This window comes from Trichoderma gamsii (genome assembly GCF_001481775.2).
Source record: "Trichoderma gamsii strain T6085 chromosome Unknown Scaffold_48.2, whole genome shotgun sequence".
Classification (NCBI taxonomy): Eukaryota; Fungi; Ascomycota; class Sordariomycetes; order Hypocreales; family Hypocreaceae; genus Trichoderma; species Trichoderma gamsii.
In genome coordinates this window covers 18,026-40,852 of record NW_020171385.1, presented here as the reverse complement: position 1 = coordinate 40,852, position 22,827 = coordinate 18,026, and the positions used below count along the sequence as shown (strand labels likewise).

The window sequence follows — 22,827 nt, the reverse complement described above, 5'->3', positions numbered from 1 at the left end:
GGAGGTCTTGGTTCAGATATGCCTGTTTTACAAGATATATAAATAAAATGGTTTGCAATTAGACTTGTACGGCCGATTTCAGGCGGGGGAGATGCAAATGGCCGCTGTGGTATTGCGGCCGTTGTCTAACTACTATTACCCATGTAGGCGGAATTCAGCATTTGGCCTTGAGAATGGGGTTGAGCTCGATTAGGCTTGTGCAAGCTGTGACTCTATACATGTCTAGCATACTTGTTGTTATTGTATTTTGATTTTTCTGGCTCCGAAATGGAACATATCGTCGGTACTTTGTTGATTTGCCCACCCAGGACCCAGCTCATCATTGTTGTTTCATACACACAAGCCGCATCGCTCTTAGGCTAATGCCCCCCTGTTATAGGATCAAGCATCATGCATGTGCATATTCACTTCCATGGGCCCTTGCTGCCCGGAGCCTATAGTATGCACCATCCACGTCAACTTTTCAGCCTTGGGTCGCAAGTATGCCTTGCTGCCTGATTATCCCTACATATAGGTAGCAGGTATATGTAGTGGTTTGCAACCAAGTGCCAACATATCTATGGCGCTATGGTAGTGCCATTATATCGACATTTCGAGGTCTCCTAGGTTTTTATCCTCTTCTCTCTGATTGATAGCCGAAGATGCTGCCAATCAGCAAAATTACCGCAGCTATCGCTTCTGCCACCCAAGAGACAAGTTTCGCGCTCGCCAATATCAACTTTGACTTCTCAATTTGTAAGTTTGAAGCACCAGAGGAATATCGTGGTGTTGGACAGCATCTGTCACAGCGTCGACGAAGTGCTGCTGAAGATGGCGATGAGCACATATTCGCCCGCAAACTTGGGGCTCTATTTTCCCATATTCTCCCCTCGACGCCGGAGTTAGTGACGGCATATGGAAAACGCTCATCACAAATAACAGAAGTATTGAGCAAAAAAGGCTCGAATAACGGCCCCTTCCAAGATTGGGTGGGGCCCGATGGAACAAGCATATGGGCTGCTGCAACGTCTGGTCCCGGGGCGATTGCGGACCATCTACTTGCTTGCATGTTAGCAAGGATATGGCCAGCTCGTGAAGCAGTTGCCATATGGGAGGAGATCATCGCTGGAAGAAAGGCTGAACTTTTACGGATGGATCAGACAGATCCCTCGTGGGTGTCCGCGAGCCTGGCAGCACGCATCGAAATCACGTACGATCAAATAAGTAGCTGGGACGCCAGTGCCAGATCATGGCTTCAGGTGGCTGATACAGCAAAACTGCGACAGCAAAAGCAGCTGGAGTTGCTTGCGTCAAACATTACGATTCCAGTGAGCCAAAAACCAAGTATTTACTCCAGTGTCTTGGAAGCATGGACAATAGGCCTCAGGTTTATGGAAAACCTTGTATCCGGACTCCCGCAGTCGGTTCAAAGTGGGCTCTGAAGTTCTCGCGCTCACATCTTGGCATCTATACCCTGATATTTCCGTTCTTGGCGGCGGCAACTCTGATCCCGTACCTCAAAGGGATGAGCTCATCCCACCCGGGGCGAAAATTACCCTCGGGCAGCTAAGCTGCTCACCCGACCGGCATGGGGAGGTCTTTTGGTCTTTACCTCTCGCCTATCTAAAGTACTACGGGGATCCAGTCGTATCATCAAGCAGTATAGGCGAGACGTCATCTCGCCTTACTCTTTCGGAATTCTTCTTGGTGGTCCTAGGCTCTGTATTTTCTGGCTTAGGAATACAGGGAGCCGATATTGACAAGGCCTGCGATCTCTTCATCAAAGTCACCGAGCTTGTTCAGGCTGCTAGTTCTCGCCGTTCTCTTCAGCAACCGCAGCCTTGGATGGAGTACCTGGCCGAAGCCGCAAAGGACTATAAAGAATCCAGTCCTAATAATGAACATAAACTGAGCTTAATAATGCGTGGACACCGACGTTACAAGAATTTCCTCGCAGAGCCGACTAGAGAGCCGAGCCCACTCTCAAACTTGTTTGACGCCAGTACATTGCTGCGCCTAATGACGGAACTGAAGCATAAAATAAAATTTCTCAGGCTTTTAGCTCAGGACTTTATCATGCAGCCAAATGCTTTGCTAATTCGATACCCGAAACCCAGGAGCGAATTCAAAGTTGACGAGCCCTTCGAGGCTATGGACTTTTCGGAGCAACAGGCTAGACTTTTTAGGGACGTGAATGATACACGTACCTGGGGGTATGCAACTGCCAAGGTTCGCAGCCAAAACCCCGAAAAGGAGAGGGTGACGCCTAACTCGGGTGTTGGTGAACACATTCGATGGATGAGAAGTTTAGGGAGCAAACACAAAGGCGAGGAAGTCAGAGACTGGCCTATGATTCAAATATGGGGCCGCGGCAATGGCGAATTCAGTTGGTATCAGAAAATTCTCGGAGACCCTAATGATGTAACCCTTCTCAAACGGTGTGATGCGGAAGTCGTTGACTCATCAAAGGTTAATATTGATGTCTTGCTGCTGATATTGAGCCACGGCTGGGTCGACAAAACCAGACTCCGACAGCTTCTAGACAATCGCGGCTCACTCCATCACAGTTCCACACAGTGGTTGGAGTCTTTAAGATATCTCGCTGCTGCCGCCGATGTGTACAAATTGATGCCCAGCGCGACTATCTCAGTTGGTGTCTTTTCCAAACCTCTAGTCGAAGCAATGTGGATGAAAGGACTTTCAACGAGCTCGAAGAGATCCAACCCGGGAACAGATACGCGCATTAAGGAGCTGTGGGACAATGGGTCATTTATTGCCCGAGCTTCCTTGGACCCTAGACAGCTTTTCAAGAGTGGTTCTGATCTATCACTGGGAGTAAACGGATTCCCTGGGATATACAGAGGACTATCTGAAAGAAATATCAAAGACACTTCTAGAGAGCATCATCGGAAGCGCATCAAATACGAAGCGGAAGTACCCGAGGTCAACTCAAAAGAACAGGAGTGGGAGCCATATTTCAAATCGTGTGAAAATAGGCTGCTAACCTATGAATTGAGTCGTCCCCAGACCTTTGCATGCATTGCAATGTTTGAAAACCGAGACGTCAATCTACACCCAGAAAGCCTGCAGAAAGTTATGGCCTTGTCAGCAGGCAACTCCATCTATGTAGCCATGCCACTGATATGTGATCCATTCGAGCGTCCAAAGGAGAACGAGGTAAAACACATAATCGGCAACATCGGTAAACCAGGTGTGAGTTTTATGATACCGCCTGTTCCTTCGAAGAGACGGGTAGTCGACGAATTCAAATGGAGAAACGCGACACATGCCCTATTTGATGGCCGATTGGACGATGCATTCAAAGACACTTCTCTTCATTTGTCTTTTACGAAATACAAACTACCAGTCAAGTTTTCTCATGGCTATCAGAGTGTTGAAGGCAACTTCGTTGAGACGCTCATCTCTGTCTTCGATAAGCAGGAATGGGTTGCAGATCTCGACATCTTGAGCGCAATTGACGAGTCAAGGTGGGAGCGTATGTCAAGTCCCTCAAGAAAGAAGTGTCGACACCAACATGGTGAGACCAAGCCAAGATTCAAACTGACGTCTATTGATTCCTGGGATGAGTTTTTGGATAGACCCTACAACTCGTGTATCTTCCGGGCCTCGAACAACTGGCTGGCCTGTCTGTCTGCTGCAGCACTGAATGCAAACTTGGGTTCCCGCACGATTGTTTTGGATACTTCTAAGAGTCCGTGCTGGGATTGCCTCAGCGATCTGTCAAGTAATTTATTAGACGATCTGTCAAGGGATCCGTCTGATGGTAAAGTTCCATTAATTATACACTGAGGATAACATAGCGGTAAAGTAAATCTACGAAAGCACTTTTCTTAGGGAAACTGTCGGGCCAGTTGGGTGAGGGGTTGCTAGTGACCGCCTACCGTAAAAAAAAAGTGCCCCTCCCCCGAAGATCGGAGTGCGGCAGAATTCTTGTCATTCTCGAGCTCGAAATGGTTGTTTTACTTGTACCTTTCCATTAGACACGATTCTTTCAGGATATTAGCTTGGACTACGCTTCAAAGGAACATCCGCTAGGAACACCCGCTAAGAGGCGCCTTTCCACTCAGTATAGATCCTGCTGTACTGCTGAAGCCGCCATGGGGCTTCCCGATCCCACCATCGGCCTCGATTGGAGCGGCTACATCGGCGCCATCCACGAGATATTCCACAAGAATGCTTTGAAGAATCCGGACGCGCCGTGCGTCACGGAAACGGCCTCCTCCACCACGCCCGAGAGGAGATTCACCTACAAGCAGATTTACGAGGCGTCCAACATCCTGGCTAACCAGCTCCATGACGCTGGCATCACCAATGGCGATGTTGTTATGATCTATGCCTACCGTTCCGTCGAACTTGTCATCGCCTTCATGGGAACCCTCGCCGCCGGTGCCACGATTACTGTATTAGACCCCGCGTACCCGCCGGCGAGACAACAGATCTATCTTGAAGTCTCACAACCGAAAGCCCTGATCACAATTGGCAGAGCCAGGGACGAGAACGGTGCTTTCGCGCCGCGTGTCCAGAAGTACATTGACGAGGAATTGAGTCTCAAAATACGAGTCCCCGAGCTACGGATGAGCGATGATGGCCATCTCACCGGTGGCGAAGTTGACGGAAAGGAAGTTTTTACCGACACTGAAAGCAAAGCATCAGCGCCTCCAGATGTTCTGGTGGGACCGGACTCTACGAGTATCCTGAGCTTTACCAGCGGCACGACATCCACACCCAAGTACGAGATCCAGCCATGCCACAGTTCGACCATTAGCTGACTACTTCCAGGGGCGTGTTGGGCAGACATTACAGCTTAACCAAGTACTTCCCGTGGATGGCCAAAACTTTCAACTGGACCTCGGACACAAAATTCGCTTGTCTAAGGTAAGCCTTATCAAAGATGATATCCGTCATAGCTCTGCTAACCAATGACAGTGGTATAAGCCATGATCCCATCCAGCGGGACATTTTCAGTCCGCTGTTCATGGGCGGAGAGCTAATTTGCCCTGCTCGCGAGAATATCGCCCACGAAAGGTTGGCTGAGTGGTTCCGCGACCACAAACCCAACGCGGTCCATTTGACGCCCGCGATGGGCCAAATCTTGGTCGGTGGTGCTAAGGCGGAGTTCCCCTCATTGAAGTGGGTTCTTTACGTTGGTGATATTCTAACCAAGAAGGATTGCGCTGCGCTCCGCAAGCTGGCGCCCAACGCGGAGATTTGCGCTGCGTATGGTACCACTGAGACGAGCCGCAGCGTATCATACTACCACATCAAAAGCCACGCCGAAGATCCGAATGCATTGGATCAATTTGGCGATATTGTTCCTGCCGGAAGGGGCATTGAGAACGTCCAGCTCCTCGTAGTCAACCGGGAAGATCCAACCAAGCTTTGCAGCGTCGGTGAGGTCGGTGAGATATACCTGAGAGCAGCAGGGTTAGCCGAGATAGGTCTCCCTCCCCTTGGTTTTTTTCTGATAGAGCCCTGCTAATACTTAACTTTACGGATATCTGAACGACCTGGAGAAAACCAAGGAAAAGTTCGTCGACAACTGGTTCGTCGACAACCAAAGGTGGGTCGAGGCTGATGATAAAGTTGCCGATAACGCCAATCAGCCCTGGCGAAAGTATTACAAAGGCCCACGAGATAGAATATACAGGAGCGGTGACTTGGGGTATTATTTGGACGAGTCTGGTAATTGTGCAATTACAGGCAGAGCTGATGATCAAGTCAAAGTCCGTGGCTTCCGTATCGAGCTCAATGAGATCGATAGCAACTTGAGAGGGCACCATTTAGTCCGCGAGTGTAAGACGCTGCTTCGAAGAGACCGAAACGAAGAGCCAACACTGGTCAGCTACATTGTGCCTGAACACCAAGAGTGGCTCAAGTGGCTAGCAGAACACGAGCTGGAAGACACTGAGGAGCTGGGTACCGAGATCGGACCCGTCATTGTGTATTCTAAGCGCTATCGACCAATGCAAACGGAGCTTCGGGATCATCTCAAATCTCGGTTACCAGTTCACGCTGTGCCGACTTATCTCATCTTCCTGAAGAAGATGCCTTTGAACCCCAACGGCAAAGTTGACAGCCCAAACCTGCCGTTCCCGGATGCGGCCCTGATCTCGGAAGAGGCTTCAGAGGAGGATCTGAAGAGATGGGAAACGCTCAGCAGCACCGAAAAGGAACTGGCGGAGCAGTGGGCAACACTCATCAATGGTGTAAATGCCAAGACTCTGCAGCCCGAGTCTGATTTCTTTGAAACTGGTGGGCACAGTCTGCTGGCCCAGCAGCTTCTTCTCAATATCCGCATGAATATGGGGACCAACTTGTCCATCAGCTCATTGTACTCGAACTCATCCCTCAGGGCTCTCAGCACACAGATTGACCGCCAGCGTGAGGGCAAGAGCGATTCGGGCGCGACAGAGGACGGCGAGGCTGCATATGCCCAGTCACTTGACAAGCTGCTCGGTAGCCTCGATGCCAAGTATCAGACGGCGGATCCTGCGGCACTCTCGCCGGCAGGCAAGACGACCGTCTTTGTGACTGGCGCCACGGGTTTCTTGGGCTCTTACATCGTCAAGGATCTGCTCGAGCGCGAGAACGTACACGTCATTGCCCATATCCGTGGAACCAAGGGCGTCTCGGCCGCCCTCGAGCGGCTCCAGAAGTCCCTCCGCGGATACAGTGTATGGCAGGATTCTTGGGCCACTAGGCTCAGCGCAGTCATTGGTGACCTGACACAGCCGCGTCTTGGACTTGATGACGACACATGGAAGATGCTTGGCGACGCTGTCGATGTGGTTATCCACAACGGCGCCCTCGTCCACTGGGTAAAGCAGTATAAGCATCTCGAGCGTAGTAATGTTCTATCAACAATCGATGCCCTGCGGCTTTGTAACCAGGGCAAGCCCAAGCTTTTCTCATTCGTTAGCTCAACAAGCGTCCTAGACACGGATTACTATATCAACCTGTCACAAGAGCAGACCAGCACTGGACAAGGCGCTGTCATGGAAGCAGATGACCTGATGGGCAGTCGCAGCGGTCTCGGCACCGGATACGGCCAGACCAAATGGGTAAGTAGTTTCCACAGGCCTCCTTTTGTATCATGTAACATGTACATTCTGACGGACCATAGGTATCTGAACAGCTTGTCCGCGAGGCTGGCAGACGCGGCCTCCTCGGATCTGTCGTCCGACCCGGCTATATCCTTGGAGACGCTGCCACCGGTGTGTGCAACAACGACGACTTTCTCATCCGCATGCTCAAGGGCTGTATCCAGCTGTCTAGCCGTCCACACATTATCAACACAATCAACGCCGTGCCTGTTGGTCACGTCTCTACTGTCGTCGTCGCAGCCAGCTTCAACCCCGTCCCAGCCCAAACTGTAAACAGCAACAGCGGCAGGGGCGACGTCGGTGCCCACGTTATCCACGTCACTGCCCATCCTCGCCTGCGCATGAACGAGTATCTCTCCATCCTGAGCTACTACGGCTACGATGTTCCCGAGGTGGACTACGACCATTGGAAGGCTCAGCTCGAGACCTTTGTCTCAGCAGGTCCTGTCCAGAAAGACGAGGAACAGAACGCTCTAATGCCTCTTTTCCACATGGCGACAAACAATCTTCCCACAAACACCCGCGCGCCGGAACTAGATGATCGTAATGCTGTTACTGTCCTCAAGGCCGATGCAGACCGGTGGACAGGTGTCGATGAGAGTGCTGGAGAGGGCATTAGCAGGGAAGCTGTTGGTCGCTTCTTAAGATATCTTGCTGAAACTAATTTCCTGGCGTGGCCAACAAAACGAGGTAGGGAGCTGCCGGCTATTAATGCTGATGTTATTGAGGCGCAGGCAAAATGGGGTGTTGGAGGACGTGGTGGTGTAGCATAAGAAGAGGGAACAGGGATAAAACCTCAAGTCTAGGTAAGGTAGTTGTTAGAAACATGTTGTAATATAGGCAGTAGTAGTCTGGATATCCCAGGAAAAAGTAAAATAGGCTAAATAAAGCAATAGCAAAGTGAACAAAGGCTTAATTCGTTTCATTATACAACACAGTAACTGGCCATAGTAAATAATAAAAAGTCAATTTAGTAAAGCACATGTTATTTGGTATTTTTTTGTATAATATTTTACATATTTAGCTAAATAGGTACCGTAATAGATACTAAGATACTATCTTTCCTATCATACAACAAATTCAGTCGCTTGTCGAGGTTGTATGGACTTGCGCAGGTTAACTGTTATGGGTATTTTTATTTTCTTTTTCCCTTCTCTCTTCCTATGATATCTCGTGGATTGGAAAGTTGTCATCAGCGGATTTCTTGACCCGCCGAGCACTCAGGATATCGGCCACCTTTTCAGCTGCGCCAATGCTTTTAATTTGTCCAAGATGAGCCCATGGGGCGTCCTGCACTGCTTCAATGTCGTTGAGAGATTTGGACATCTCCGTTGGACCAAACTCCCACACGTTTGCCTTCATACCAATACCATAAAACTGATGTTTGCGCAGATACGCCAGCCAAAGCTGGACCGTTTCGGGATCGCCGTCTTTGATCTGGATCAAGCGCCTCAGCGTTACACGCTCAAAGTTCTCCTGCGACTTCTTGAAGATGAAGTGACTCCTGGGCACGGTCCATCGCTCTGTGATTCGGGGTAGTGTTACTGGGCCCGAGGCGGGGAGGCCCAGGTAGTATGCGGCTCGCAGGGCAAAGTCGGAGAAGAATTGGAGGGGCTGTAAGCTGAATGATCGCAGCTGGAGATCGCATGAGGGGACGCCGTATTGGGCCTCGCGCTTCAGCGGCTTGAGGTGGATGGCTTGGAGAGAGCGTGGGTGTCGCAGCTTCGGCTCACTGTCGCGGGCTTCCTTTTTGGTTTGGATGGATGAGTAGTTTCTCGATAAAGGTTCGCTAATCAAGCACCTGAGCTTGTCAGTACCGTTGCAGCATTCGACAACACAGGTCTCCTTGTATGGACGTTGGTATAGTCAGTCTACTTACCCCAGTGCCGGGGTCTTCCTAGCGGCCCATGGCACAGCGGCCTGCAGTTCCAGAGTTAGCGGTTGCCAACGTCTCTTTCATGGCACCAATGGGTGTTTCTGTACCTGGAGATGTGATAGCAGCTGCGGGCTCTGGCGTAACATATTTGCTCTGTTGTCGGCTGTGCAAATCGCAAGGCTGGCGGCGATAGCGGATGCGGCCGTAAAAGAATCTGCCGCTGAGGTCCAATTGGAGTGGGGCCGGCCTCAGCAGCGGAAGACATCAGAGCATTCTAGCGGCGGGCTTGGCTACAAACGGCAATCTGGAGCTGCTGAGCTAACAGCCTTGCGACTTGGAGTTCGAGACGTATAAAAGAAGATAATTTGCATGTGATGACTGACATGACGCTAATTGGGATTATTTTCAAGTTAGGAAGAACCAATTCTCATTAATCACTAAGATTTGAAACTGGCTAAGTGTGTTGAATGTTTTTGTGTATGGGGCACCTAGGTACTCGATCTGTCGAGGTATTCGTGGGTGGCTGTGGTTTTAGCTGATACGATTAAACTTCAACCTCTGATGGAATATTTCCATGCTGGTCCATCCTCCATCATTGTTGCTACCAGCATGATAAACCTCAACACTCAATGACCATGTCGTCCAATCTGGGCATGGATGACCCAACCGCCTTGTAAGTGCATCAGTGTAACCTTGCGAGCGCTGCGAATGGCAAAATCACTAGACTAAGCTCTATGACTGACGCTTGTAGTGGCAATCCGTCCGATTCCGATTCGGACTATGAGGAGCTTCAAGGCGATATTGCCAAGTTTGACCAGTCCGTAAGAGAATTCCTGGATTCTCAACAAGGACGCTCAGAAGCGCCCCTTCCGACGCGTGGAGTCTTCAGAGCGCGCGGAGCTCGAGGCCCTCGCAAAGCTGCCAAGCCTCGCGGAGACATCACCGCTCGATTGGCCAAGGTCAACCAGGCATTTCTCGGCGGAGATTATGAAAAAGCCTTGGATCTAGTCTCTGAAGTCATTCGAATCAACGCCGAAACCCATCAAGCATGGACGGCGCTGTCTTCCATCTTTCGCGAGCAGGGCGAGAATGCCCGGGCGCTGTCTGCCATGGTGTATGCTGCGCATCTTCGGCCCAAGAATGTTGCTGCGTGGCTTGAGTGCGCGTCCTTTGCGCTGGATTTGTTACACGAAGATGAGGCGGGCAATCTTCACACTGCGCGACTCTGCTATTCCGCTGCTCTCAGGGCAGATCCCACGAACCTAGATGCTAGACTGGGCAAAGCTTCTGTATGCCATCGACAGGGCCATCTAGCAGCCGCTATATCCGAGTATAATATTGTCCTCAAACATCATCCATATGACCTCGACATTGTGCGGAAGCTGGCAGAAGCCTGCATTGACAATAAAAATGCTGAATCTGCTGTTCCTGCCGCCATCATGGCATACCGGCGCTATTTTGACTATGAGATGGGCAATTCCCCAATCTACGGACCGGACGGCCCATGGCACGATATCGGAATCTATGTTGAGCTCATAGCCTCAACTGGCGCATTTGCCGAAGCTATTCACGAACTCAAGGCGTTATCAAGATGGCTTGTAGGCCGCATCCAAGAACAATATTGGGACCAGTGGCAAGTGGACGACTGTGAATGGGACGATGATGACGATCGCAGGAGTCATGTACCCCATTTTCAAGGCTCCCTATTTGGCCCAGAACTCTATGGCCATGCTCTTCCATTAGACCTTAGGGTCCGGCTGGCAATATATAGATTAAGGCTGGGAGAGGAAGATGAGGCTTTTGTAAGCAACAGCTCCCCTGAAAACTAGCTTTATAAGCGTAGTAAACATACTCTAACCAGTAAACCGACAGAGACACTTGACCTGGCTGGATCCAGATCACCCTCGCACCATTGATTTTTTAGCAGAATTCCCTTTCGTCTCGTATGATCTTGCGAGCGAACTCGCCAAGTATGATCAGCCACAAACAGCTATTAGGTATCTCGAGCTGCTTCGGGCTACTACCGAAGAGCCTAATGCCGTTCTTTTGGTTCTACTGGGCCGCTGCTATCAGGCCACTGGACTGCAGTCTACTGCGGAAGAGTGCTTTCACGCGGCAATTGATGCCGAAGAGTACAACATCGACGCTCGTATCGAACTGGCCAACATGTATGAGAAAGCTAGAGAAGACGAAGAAGCCCTCATTCTTGCTGCGGAAGCAATGGCTCTGAAAGAAGCTCAAGGAGAGCCAGCTCTCCACGGGCCCCTAACAAAAGAGCAGCTTCGCAAGTTCTCAATGAAACCGGATCGTCGTCTGCGAGATGCGGGAGCTTCTCGAGCACGGGCAGAGCCTCGACAGCCCAAACCCAAATCTGCCCAAACAGCTCGTATCTTGCCTAGGAGATATCGCGCAAAGCGTTTTGCAAATCCAGATAAGCGCCGTCAAGACGAGCGATCGCGCGCAATCAAGCTGTCGCAGCAATATGAACTCGTCCGTGGCCTGAAACAGCAGATCAAGTCTGGTTCTAGCGATCTCATACCGGTCTGGATGGAATCTTGCAGGGAGCTTGTCGACGATTTTCGATCGCTCAAAAGATTCTATACATGGGACAAGTATCTCCATTTTCTGGGCAAGAAGCAATTGTTGGAACAGGCCGCGAGCGCAGAAGCAAATACCGAGCTGTCGCAGATGTTTGAGCGTCTTCAACGATGTACGTACTATGCTCCTCCTCTCTGCTCTGCTTTTCTTACGATTACTTTCGTTGCTAGTGTATTTATGACGACTAACAAAATAACTTCTTTACAGCTCTTGCGCCTCAAGGAGACTCAATACCGGGACCAGCTTTCGATAACCATCAAGGAATATCATTTGACGACTGGCTCGATCTGTTTCTCGATTATGCCATTGGCCTATCGCTTGTACATCGCCGCGAAGAAGCATATCAGGTGTGCGAATCCGCAAGAGACTCGACCGTATTCCAGTCGCCCCAACACAATTTTGTCATCCACATGGCCTGGAGTGGTATGTATAAAGCGTCTCTTATCATATTTGGTCGTACCAAGGTCGTGTTAACCGAAATAGTTTGTGCAATAAATACAAATGACGAAGAAAAGTGTATTACAATAGCTCGTCACTTGATGAGAGATGGCGGAATATCTGACTCCTCTCGGATGTTTGCCTTGCTCTCCAAGCTTTGCCAGTCTCCTGTTTCCTGGTACACCTCTGGACCGGCCCAAAAATTCATCTTGAGGCAGATCAAAGCCATAGACGTGAGCTACGAAGCCACGGCGAAGAATGCCGCTGGGAAACCTGATTTCGATCAAAGCATAACAGCCGCTGCAAAGCTAAACATGGACATATGTCTCTTGATGCTATACGGCCACATTCTATTCACATCTACGAGCTACACGTACGCGATAGGTGAGTGTTTGAGAGCCAAGCCAGATTGTAGCCAGCGGAGAAGTTAGTTGACCGTAGTTTAGGATACTTTTTGCGTGCCTGGTCACTGGACCATGACAATCCGATGGTCAACTTGAGTCTAGGTCTCGCATACGTTCATTATGGCCTGAAACGGCAGTCAACCAATCGGCAATATTTGCTTTTGCAGGGCCAAGCATTCATCGGCAACTACGTGCAATCAGGGGGAGGTGAGCCACAACGGCAAGCGGAGCGATATTACAATGTGGGCAGGCTCTTTCAACTACTCGGAATTGGATATTTGAGCTTGCAGTATTACACGCAAGCCTTGGAAGCAAACAAGGCGGCGGGCGGCAAGAAGCTGTTGAAGGATATCATCATGACGAACCAAATCATATCCTTGCTATCTACGAATCACAAGGCCTTGGCACATGAGCTTCTAGTAAAGAACATGAAGCTATAATAGTGATAGCTGGCAATAGGAAAATAAATCATGATATTCACGTTTCGCGTTGCTCCTCCTAGATTCGTTTATGGGTCATCAGAATGCAAGAATAGACAGGAAAAATCATGGTTCCTCGTTCGTTGGTAGTAGTTCTTGGAATCTTTCGGTGTTGCCATTCACACAAAGAGTCATCACTGGTTGTTTGGACATCGGGCACCGACCCCAGAAAGAGTGCACGTAACTTTGCAACATACCAGACAGCCGATTCGTCTATCCGGTGCTCATATTAAGAGGAAACTCAAATCGATATTTCAGCATATGGTGATGCATTTCCTATTAGCCGATGAGGCATTCAAATTCCTGCGCCAATCGCGTCTAATAATGGGCCATTGGCCCTGAAACTTTGCAAAGAATCCCCTTTTTGTGTTCGTTCAACAGATTTTGCTAATCAGAATACACTCATGCCGTCTCGCGCTTGCCCTCCTTGAGCTCCTTCTGTTAGAAGTGGTTAGTATTCGCTGTGTTCGATTGTTGTGGGATAAATTGAGAATGTCGTACCAGAGCCTTCATGGTGCCGTGAAGAGCATGTCTGTGGTTTCGTCGGAACTTGGGGTCGGTTCCGTTGAGGGAAGGGTATCTGGAAGTCTTGGGCTTCTTGATACTACGTGGGGGAGTTAGCGGACGGAACTTTCTTTGCGAATCTTTAATAATTGAAGACCAACCCGTTACGGTGAGCCTTGCGGCTTTGGTTGTGCTGAGACGAGTTCTTTGACTCTAGATTGCTCGAAATATTAGCATTCTGTCGTGCAAAATTTATATCGATCGGGTTCGGGGTCGTGGCGGGCAAAAAAACTCACTGGCCATTGCTGCTGTGGTTGACGATGCTGGTCCGGTGTGATTTTGCAAGTCGAGATTCAAGATCGTGCGGAAAAGTGAAGAGTGGTCCAGCCCTAGTGTGTGCGAGGAGGGGAATTTACGGCGGGTAAGCGAGGGAGGTACCTTTTGTTAGGCGGGGAGGCTAGTGTGGGAGCGAGTTTTCGCGTGGTGGCACTAGGACGAGGTACAACTCCAAGGCCCCAGTGTTTCTGTTTCTGTTATTTGATGTTCTATTTCTTAAGAAACAAACATGAGATGGGATACATATATCACTAAGTAATGCTTGAATACTGCTATTATTACTCTTTATATCTGCCACGCCATATTCCCTTTTCTAATGTTAAATAATAGCATATGTATCACCTATTCTAATAGATGGTTCCTCCATACTAAAAACTGCAGCACGTGTATTCTTACTCCGGCTAGTAACTCTTCATACTTGTACTGCCCAATGCGGTAAGTACGACTAATAGTGCTACCACTTTCATCAGCTAGCAGCACCCAATAGCAGCGCCAGTCGCCATTAGCCATACATGCTACGGCGTAATAGGTAGGCAGGCATACCGGTAGGCACTTTAACCAGGCCTGGGCCGAGAGCAAATCCGTGATTGCATCCCCTACTCTCGGCATCCTTAGTCCGTGCTTTCTCTTCTGCACGATCCTTCTTCCTCACGGGTCTCATCCCCTTACGATCTCTCCTAGACAGCTGATCGGTCGCTGGATTTGATTTGATTTGATTGACTTAATTGTGTTGCCTGCCTGGACGCAGACATCCCATTTTGGTTAACGACTCTTTATTTGCCTGTGGGTATCTATCTGCGTCTTCCTACAAAGCCTCCTGGGAGCGCCCAGCTGCGGACTTTACACGAGGCCCGAATGCTAACGCGCGACATTTGCCAGAGGATCATGTTTTAACTCTTCGTCATCATTTATTTGCCTCGCCTGCGGTTTGCCAAACCGTCTCTGCTCAGCTGGATACTGCAGAAATAAATTCGCCAACTGTTCTCCCGTCTTTAGCCCCTCTTCTCTCTCTCTCTCTCTTTTTTTTCTTAACTACCTACTCTGCTCTTCACCTCGTCTTGACCCGGCCGAAGAAGCATGCTCAATATGTCTGGGAGCCACGTCGCCGGAAACCGCAACAGCACCCCTGAAGTCAATGCCACTCCTTCTCTAAGACCGCCGTCTTCTCGGGCAGTTGGCTCTGGCAGCTCGCTGCGCGCGTCTGCCGATATGGCGGCCATATCAGGCACCTCGTCGGCCAACCGCATCAGGCCGTCCTCCGACTTCTACGGCCAGCCACAGCAGGGCGGCCTTGGCCCTGCCGGCCTGGACATCGATTCGCAGGACAAGATCGCCCAGCAGTGGATTGCGGACATCGACCAGTATGAGACGACGCTGGAGGAGATGGCTGCCGCCACGCTTGACCAGGACTTCAAGGACGAGCTCAGCGCCATTGAGCAGTGGTTTCGCGTGTTGAGCGAGGCTGAGCGCACGGCCGCTCTGTATGCCTTGCTGCAGCAGACTACTCAGGTCCAGATCCGCTTCTTCATCCAGGTCCTCCAGCAGATGGGCAAGAACCATCCCATGTCTGGTGTTTTGTCCCCCGCGACCTTTGATAAAGGTAAATCCTTCTTGCAGAATCGACCCACGAGTGTTCCTTGCTAATGTTTCCGCAAGATCCGATGTCCAGTCGGCTCAGTGATGCTATGAACAAGCTCAATGTCGACTCGGCCCGAAACTCGTTCGCTCGCAACTCGGCCGTGTCATCGACCAAGCGACACTCTGGTCTTGACGCTTCCACGATCAACGCCATGTTCCCCGACGCCGCTGCCGCTATTGCAACTGAAAAGGCAAAGTTCACTCAGCAAACCGGGAACCCGCCTTCGTCGAACCGTAACAGCTTGGCCCTCGACCCACGAACCGCAATGGCTGGACCTAATATTGCAGCCGCCCCTCAGGAATCTAGAGAGGGCAATGCTGCCTCAGCGGCGTCACCGTGGGCCAGCGGCGGAGATGCAGCGGCGTCTGCCAAAGCAGGCTCGTCCCAGACTCCCATGGGCCAATTTGTCCAGCCTCCAGCATCTGCAGGGCTACGATCACCACGGCCGCCGCAGCTGACTGGCAATTCCAATCTTCAAACGACCACTTTGACGGCTCGGGACAAGACTCCAGCTGATTTACCTCTCCTATCCCCATATGCGAATGGTGGTGGCAGCTGGGCCTCCATGGTTAATACTCCAATGGCGCCGACATTCAACACCGGAAACTCTACTGGCCAGGCTGACATGATTGCCAACGCGACTGCAATGAAGCTGGCTGCACTCTCTACAGTCAACAATCGTTTCGCTCTCGATGACGTTCGCAAATATAGAAGGGCTAGATCTAACGATGCCCCGGGCAATGCACACAACCAGATGCCACCTACTCCCTCGCAAATCAACATTCCCAGCGCCAACGTCGTGATGATCAACGAGCACGGGCAGGTCATGACTCGTGATCAACTAATGGCGCTCCAAGCTCAGCAGGGCCTCAGCTTTGGAGGACAGCGATCTCGTCCCAGCTCTCCGGGTCTGCCTCTGCAGGCTGGGATGGGCCCCATGTCGCATTTCACTTCGCCTCAGCATAACGGCTTTCTCAGCGCATACGATGGCTCTGGTTTGATGTCTGGCGGCATACCGCCTGTCGGCTTGGGGCAGCTAGGAATCAACACTCACGAAGGCTACCTCTCAGACCACTCTGACATGGCCCGAGGCCGTTCACCAAGAGGAAGACGAGGAAGCTCCAAGCCGCCTGAAGATCCCACCGATCCCACTCTTCTTCAAGATATCCCTAGCTGGCTCCGTAGTCTGCGACTACACAAGTACACGGATAATCTGAAGGATATGAAATGGACGGATCTGGTCGAATTGGACGACAAGGCCTTGGAGGACCGAGGCGTAAATGCTCTCGGAGCGCGCCGCAAGATGCTCAAGGTCTTTGAACAAGTCAAAGGTGAGTGACTAGCAACCTGATATTTCCCCTGAGCCTACCCCTCCGAATGCTTTTATATGATACTAACAAAAAGTCAATAGAAGCCAAAGCAGAAGGCAGACTATGATTAGATCAAGTTGGTGTAACGCAGTATGACGGCATGAGCGCTGGCTACTTATTACTAAAGTTTGTATTAAGGAGTTATAATCACGAATTATACACTACGAAATGGTATGACGAGAAGAAGAATATGGTATCATCACAAGATTTTAATAAACATTACATATAAATTGCAGATATGGCTTGCATCATAACAAAAGTTTATACACTCTGGGATGGAGGCACAGAAATAGTATTAGATGTTTTATTTATTTTTTTGCTCTATTTTTCAACCATAAAATAGTTGGTCAACCAGATGAAAAACTCCATTATTGTCCGGGTATCATGTCAAGATTTAGGTCTTGGGGCCTTTGTTCCTCTAATTCCTCTGTCGTCGTTTGGAAACTACTGATTTGTAGAATGCTTTGCGTCCTGACCTCTTCCTCTCCTGTATGTCGGAGTATTTGCCAGCAAGCTTGTTGTCATTATGTGCAACCATGACGCCCTCTAGCAGTGTCTGCTTTCTCTCTTTACGGCCAAGTCTTGCGCTTGATGGGTCCATTGGACTGGCAATGATCTTGCCCACCTGCGAATATACGGGGGCGCTAGCTCGGAGGTTTTTTCTCTGGTGTTTAGGGTCTAGGACATTTCGCATGCGCAAGAGTTGCCAGTCTCTCTTGAACTCTGGCGTCATGTCGGTTTTGGGAAGATCAAACCAATCAGCCCCTGCTGTGTTCTGTTTTTTTACGTTAGCGATGAAAAATCCTCGTACCCGTTGCGTGAAGAGGTAATGAGTGTAAAAGGGGACTTGAGTCGCTTGGTATTCAGAGTAACTATGATGATAAAGAAATCAGGAGCCACGGGACGATAGCCCAAGACGGACGTTGTCCCGTGTCATTGTGCCTTGCGGCTAACTTTCATCTTTATACCGGCAATCTCTTGTGAACGAGGAGGAAGGAATCTTGTTTCTTGGGCTTACCTTACCCTTCCGCTGTGCATCCAACTTGGGCTGTGGCACGCGGACTTGAGCCAATTCTGGCGTGGGAGCTGCTACGGCCTTGACAGCATCCTCTTCTCCCGCTGGCTTGGCCGTCGAAGCTGTTGAAGCTTCTTTGGCGACTATGCGGCCACCGCTGAGGCGCTGCTCGGCTTGCTGTAGGAGCTCCTGGATGTCATTGTCGGCAAAATTAGCCATAATATGACTCTGACTCCGCGACAAGGAGATCAATTGCCGGGTCTTTGGGAGCAAAAGCGCTGGAGGGAAAAGTTTCGAAAGAATATAACCCTGGTTTTCTGTTAAAGAAAAAAAAAATGCTGGTGATATGCAGAGAAGTGGATTAATCCCATTACAAGAATTTTTTTCAACCAGCTCCCCACCATCACCACTCAACCGATTATGTAATGCGGCAGATTGCGGGCTTGGTGGGAAGTTTTATGCAACTATCCAGAAAGCTAGGCAACATGCCGCCCTAGCTAGTTCCGGTTAGCGATAGCTGCCCAGCGAATAAGCTGCTCCAGTCGTGAAGCAGCTCTGACAACATCATCCAAGGTCGAGCCCAATATCAACAACGCGATCTGCCTGTTACACCGATAACGCGCGCCTGCTGCACCTGTTGGGAATTTTTGCTGATGCAGTTAGCCTGAGTCTCGCCGGTAAACAGAGTCACCTTTGCGTACGTATATCCTGCCTGTAATGAATGAGTTATCGATGCCGGCTTCTGATGCGATCTAGTAGTAGGTAGTAGCTTGCTTTGCTGCACCACCAACCTCGCTGCTTCATCTGCACAGCGTTCAACAATGGAGTCGCAAAACCAGTCTGCGCCAACCCACCCGTCACATAACCGGCCGGCACCCGTCTACGATCCCACACAAGGAGGACACTATGGTTTGTAGCTCTTCTCTCGCTGAGCGTCTGCTGCTGAAATGCTAATGCGCCCCGCATAGGTGCCTGTGCTGCTGTTCGTATACTTGCTTCAATGGTCTGTGTGGCCATGCCATCCTTGCTTGCTAACAACAGCTGCAGCTTGCCTCGCAAGGCTTTGCGCCGGCCGAGCTATACACCGGCCCCTGGGCAAATGTTTGTTTCTCACTCCCTGTGCCTCTGCTCTGCGCTTCTGATGGCTGACTGCTGGGCGGCTTCTAGGTTCACCAAGGACTTACAGGACAGTACAAGGACATCTTAACAACCTACTGGCAACAGACAATCAGCCACCTGGAAAGCGATACTCACGATTACAAGATCCATCAGCTGCCCCTTGCACGTATCAAAAAGGTCATGAAGGCCGATCCAGAAGTCAAGATGATTTCCGCCGAAGCACCGATTCTATTCGCCAAGGGCTGTGACATCTTCATTACGGAACTCACTATGCGCGCATGGATCCATGCAGAGGAGAACAAGCGCCGCACGCTGCAGCGGTCCGACATTGCCTCGGCACTTGCTAAATCCGACATGTTTGATTTCCTCATCGACATTGTTCCTAGAGAAGAAGCTACAGCACACGCCAAAAGAACCACCACTCAGCCCTCCGCCACGCAGCCGGTGCCCGGCGGCGCCCAACCACCAATGGCCGGGCACCCAGGCATGGCTCAGGCGCCTGGCCATCCGTCTGGCCACCCAATGGCCACCGCAGGTTACATGGACGCGCATGCGCTCGGCTCTGAGCAGGACTACAGACAGCCCCCCAACATGTATCCTGGCCAGGTTCCCCAGGGCCCTCCCGCTGCCGCCTATGGACAGGCCCAGCCACAAACGGCCATATATGGCGAAATGGAGGGCATGTATCCATACTCAACAATGCAACCGCAACAGGCAAGTCAACTTCCTGACGCAACATGACATGACCCTGCTAATGGTTGATAGGCACCAATGCAGTCTGAAGAATTCGAATAGAACTCGCTTCAGTTTGAACCGGCAGTTGACGAAAAGCCACCAGCATGGGACCAATGACATGACAAAGTTCGTTGGATCTAGTCATATTCTGCCTACCACCTGGTGATGGGAGGAATCTCCAGACGGACAAGTTATCAGGCATATCTTGCGACCTAGAGACACATTTAAACAACAGTTTGCTTCATTTCATGATGGCGAAACGAGACAGATTGGAAAGCGGCGCAGTTCTCGCCGAAGGTTGTGCGGTAGGAGTCAGCCTACAACGTATGTTAGCTCTTTTGTGTTTTGGGTATATTTTGTTTTGTTTTCAATTGTACGGGTCAACACGTACTTTTCGAGTAGCATCGGCCCATTGAGGGGGTCCACTCGGCCATATTTCTTGTTGCGGATTGAAATATCATAGAACTCGTCATGGTTATCGGACTGCATCAGATTTACAGTTTGCTGAAGTTCATCGAGGTTTTCACGTAGCATCTGTCCGTTTTCTAAGCTCCCCACAAAGTCGGTAAGGTAGGTGACGTCTTGTGCCAAAGCTGAGACTCCATGACCGTTAATATGTCGAACTTCCGATGAAAGGGGCAAGGCCTGTTTTGGTCAGTAAACCATGAAGTAATCTAGAGAATTTTAAGAGGAAATAAAGAGACGGAGAGACTCGATAGGCGGCTTACCAAAATTTTCTCGGCTGCGTGGCTCAGAGCATCAAAATAAATCAATTCTTTAATTTCCCTAGGCAGCCCCAGAAGCGTAGAATTCATGATGTTGGACAGATATCGAGTAAGAGTTTGCATGTAATTGCTGGGCTCCGTCTGCACTGCATTTGCCAACCTGTGCAATTGGCATGATTAGCTCCTGTAATCAGTTCCTTCAAGCAAAGTCTTCTTACCAGTCGTATTCTGCCGTATCCACAAGATCGTCAATTTTTGAGTTGACTAGCTCGAATATTCTTTTTTCGGCAGTCTTCTTGTTGTTGCGGAATTCCTCGGTCGCATTCAATCTCAAAGGACCGCCCGCCGAAGTGGTGGATCTTGCTCTGATCAACAGCTGTTCTAGCTCGCGGCACGCTATCTCAAAGTGCTCTAAATTGATGAGAATCTGCACAATCTGTCCCAAATATTGAGAACTCAGACGCTCGACAAGAGACTTGCAGACTTTCTCACTAAGAAGCTCATCTAGAGACTGTTTCATAGTCAGCCGCCTATTTCACTAAACTGAAGCATAAAGAGGGGAGCGTCAAGACCTTTCGTAGCGTTTCATCAATAATATCTGAGTGTTGGAAGTGGTCATCGAGAAAGAAGTAGAACTGATTCAGAAAGTTGCGGATGTCGATACAACAGAGGGGGTACATCTGAGAGAATGGTAAAACACATGGGAATCTACATATCATCATCAGCATCTGCGCATCTTGGAGGAGTGGGATAGACTCACGTAAGTTCCTCCGTAGGTCGATCTGGTGTGAACCAGCTGACATTGATCACTTTCTCGTAGTCGCTCAGCGAGTTGATAGCCATTGGCATGTAGTCGTCGGTGGAAACAATCTACTCAGTTTGTGATGTTGGAAAAATGAATATTCACTTCGGAATAGGGATGAAAAGAAAAGGAGAGGGGGGGAAGTAACCATCCGTACTTACCTCTTGAAAGTCTTCACTGAATCGACGCTTCAGCAGCTGGGCATATTTGTCGAAGAGCTGTAAGAGGAAATTATCAAGAGTAGAGACGGAGTATCCCCAGCCCTAAACGCAGTCAGTGATTGTCAAATTAACACATTTTTTGTCTTTCTTTTCTTTATCGTTTCATCTGTTTTACACGGGTACATGCTTACTTCCATGGTCTGAATGAACATGGCAATAAAGCCTTTGATTTTCAGTAGCACTTCGGCATTATCGATGCCTGTGAGCGCTTTCGTTGTGATGCCTATAGCTGCAGTGCACATGGAGTCCCATAGTTCTTCTACCTGTTGTTTTATGTTAAACCAAAACTGATTACTTCGAAATTGGAATCGCAGAGACTCACATCAACCACGGAGCGCAGATAAGGCGAGCGCGCCATTGTTGCCTTTTCTATAATTGCGAACCCAGCTATTCCCTCTAGTAAGCTGCTAAGAGATGATTCATCCTCAGCTAGCAGATCAATCGAAGTCGGGATAAGAAGATCTTTTTGTTGACGCCTAGTAGAGGCGTATTCCGATCTAAACCGGTCGCTATGTCCAAGAGCATCGTGGATATGAAGAGCTTCGAACAGCGGCGTAAAATCAACCTGCAATTCTTCGTTGTCGAGCACGTCAAATTCTTCGTTCTCGTCCGAAATAAGCTCAATTGAAGAGTTTAGCTTGAAATTTTCCAAGAACTTCTCATTCTCGATTCGCGCCCTCTGCCGCGACCTCCGCATCTCGGTATGATAAAATGCGACTTCTCCCAGAAATTGCGAGGTTTCACGGATCCGAAAAAGCCAGGTATTCAAGTCAGACATGACCGCTTCAGAAATTGCCCTCCGCGAGGCAGGGAGGGACTTCTGGATGACATCCGCCAAACGATGCTGGGTCGCATACCGGTTCTGAAGGATAGAGACCAGGTGTTCGTTCTGCAAGTCTTCCAGCGACTTCAGGGCAGAGTAGTACTTTTTCCGGCGTACAAGCTCGTGGGAGTGGTTGACGGCATGCAGCACCGTAAGAGACTCGCGGAGGGCATCTGCCGCGTCAGCAATATTCTGGCGCACAGCCTTGGTGTTGACGAGGGCGCCTTTTTGCTCAGCCAGCTTCTCAGTGCTGGCTTGAATCGACTGGTTGAGCTTGAGAATCTCGGTCGTGAGAGTGACGGTCCCCTCGCGGACTTCCTGCAACCTGTGGACCGAGTCCAGAAATTCTTCGTGCTTGGTCAATCCGATTCGCTCGATGTCTGCCTCGCGGTCTTCGGAATAGCGAGACAGGGACTGCAGCAGAGCTGGCGTCCGCCGCGAGTTGGTAGCATCTTTGAGCACAGGTATGAGGTGGTCAAGGTAGTCGGAATCAGAGGTTGACAGGATGATCTAGCACTTTGTTAGGCTGGGCGGCTGGAGAGCAGTATATGATGGAACCAACGTGAGGTACAGCAGACGTGTAGTCGTCTAGAGCACCGTGCCTACGAGGCATTGTTGCATAGTGGCTCCGGGATCACGT

The 22,827-nt window shown here is 50.0% G+C and overlaps 8 protein-coding genes across 8 annotated transcripts; 4 read left to right on the top strand and 4 right to left on the bottom strand.

The window, feature by feature from the left end:
* Positions 1-641: 641 nt before the first annotated feature.
* TGAM01_v209554 (L-aminoadipate-semialdehyde dehydrogenase) lies at positions 642-7,876 on the top strand (the record flags this gene model as incomplete). Its single annotated transcript, XM_024550582.1, has 7 exons — positions 642-1,307; positions 1,360-3,475; positions 4,093-4,729; positions 4,780-4,875; positions 4,927-5,395; positions 5,514-7,061; positions 7,124-7,876. The coding sequence occupies 7 exons, from the start codon at positions 642-644 to the stop codon at positions 7,874-7,876; spliced, it is 6,285 nt and encodes a 2,094-aa protein (XP_024404661.1).
* Positions 7,877-8,264: 388 nt separating this feature from the next.
* On the bottom strand, positions 8,265-9,125 carry TGAM01_v209553 (30S ribosomal protein S10, mitochondrial; the record flags this gene model as incomplete). The annotated part of the gene is made up of 3 exons (XM_018800836.1): positions 8,265-8,904; positions 8,983-9,023; positions 9,087-9,125. The coding sequence occupies 3 exons, from the start codon at positions 9,123-9,125 to the stop codon at positions 8,265-8,267; spliced, it is 720 nt and encodes a 239-aa protein (XP_018665668.1).
* Positions 9,126-9,608: 483 nt separating this feature from the next.
* TGAM01_v209552 (hypothetical protein) lies at positions 9,609-12,859 on the top strand (the record flags this gene model as incomplete). Its single annotated transcript, XM_018800835.2, has 6 exons — positions 9,609-9,652; positions 9,731-10,781; positions 10,852-11,689; positions 11,785-12,000; positions 12,061-12,399; positions 12,462-12,859. 6 exons carry the CDS (start codon positions 9,609-9,611, stop codon positions 12,857-12,859), a joined length of 2,886 nt encoding a protein of 961 aa, XP_018665667.2.
* A 441-nt stretch (positions 12,860-13,300) lies between these two features.
* TGAM01_v209551 (60S ribosomal protein L29) lies at positions 13,301-13,705 on the bottom strand (the record flags this gene model as incomplete). Its single annotated transcript, XM_018800834.1, has 4 exons — positions 13,301-13,336; positions 13,400-13,502; positions 13,564-13,615; positions 13,699-13,705. The coding sequence occupies 4 exons, from the start codon at positions 13,703-13,705 to the stop codon at positions 13,301-13,303; spliced, it is 198 nt and encodes a 65-aa protein (XP_018665666.1).
* Positions 13,706-14,815: 1,110 nt separating this feature from the next.
* Positions 14,816-16,814, top strand: TGAM01_v209550 (protein VTS1; the record flags this gene model as incomplete). Its single annotated transcript, XM_018800833.2, has 3 exons — positions 14,816-15,338; positions 15,395-16,708; positions 16,789-16,814. The coding sequence occupies 3 exons, from the start codon at positions 14,816-14,818 to the stop codon at positions 16,812-16,814; spliced, it is 1,863 nt and encodes a 620-aa protein (XP_018665665.2).
* A 351-nt stretch (positions 16,815-17,165) lies between these two features.
* Positions 17,166-17,981, bottom strand: TGAM01_v209549 (hypothetical protein; the record flags this gene model as incomplete). The annotated part of the gene is made up of 2 exons (XM_018800832.1): positions 17,166-17,522; positions 17,766-17,981. The coding sequence occupies 2 exons, from the start codon at positions 17,979-17,981 to the stop codon at positions 17,166-17,168; spliced, it is 573 nt and encodes a 190-aa protein (XP_018665664.1).
* A 602-nt stretch (positions 17,982-18,583) lies between these two features.
* Positions 18,584-19,622, top strand: TGAM01_v209548 (histone-like transcription factor and archaeal histone; the record flags this gene model as incomplete). The annotated part of the gene is made up of 4 exons (XM_024550581.1): positions 18,584-18,671; positions 18,731-18,765; positions 18,810-18,863; positions 18,930-19,622. The coding sequence occupies 4 exons, from the start codon at positions 18,584-18,586 to the stop codon at positions 19,620-19,622; spliced, it is 870 nt and encodes a 289-aa protein (XP_024404660.1).
* Positions 19,623-19,857: 235 nt separating this feature from the next.
* Positions 19,858-22,800, bottom strand: TGAM01_v209547 (hypothetical protein; the record flags this gene model as incomplete). Its single annotated transcript, XM_018800830.1, has 10 exons — positions 19,858-19,933; positions 20,008-20,261; positions 20,345-20,501; positions 20,560-20,852; positions 20,914-21,049; positions 21,102-21,211; positions 21,305-21,406; positions 21,496-21,627; positions 21,687-22,697; positions 22,750-22,800. 10 exons carry the CDS (start codon positions 22,798-22,800, stop codon positions 19,858-19,860), a joined length of 2,322 nt encoding a protein of 773 aa, XP_018665662.1.
* Positions 22,801-22,827: the final 27 nt, after the last annotated feature.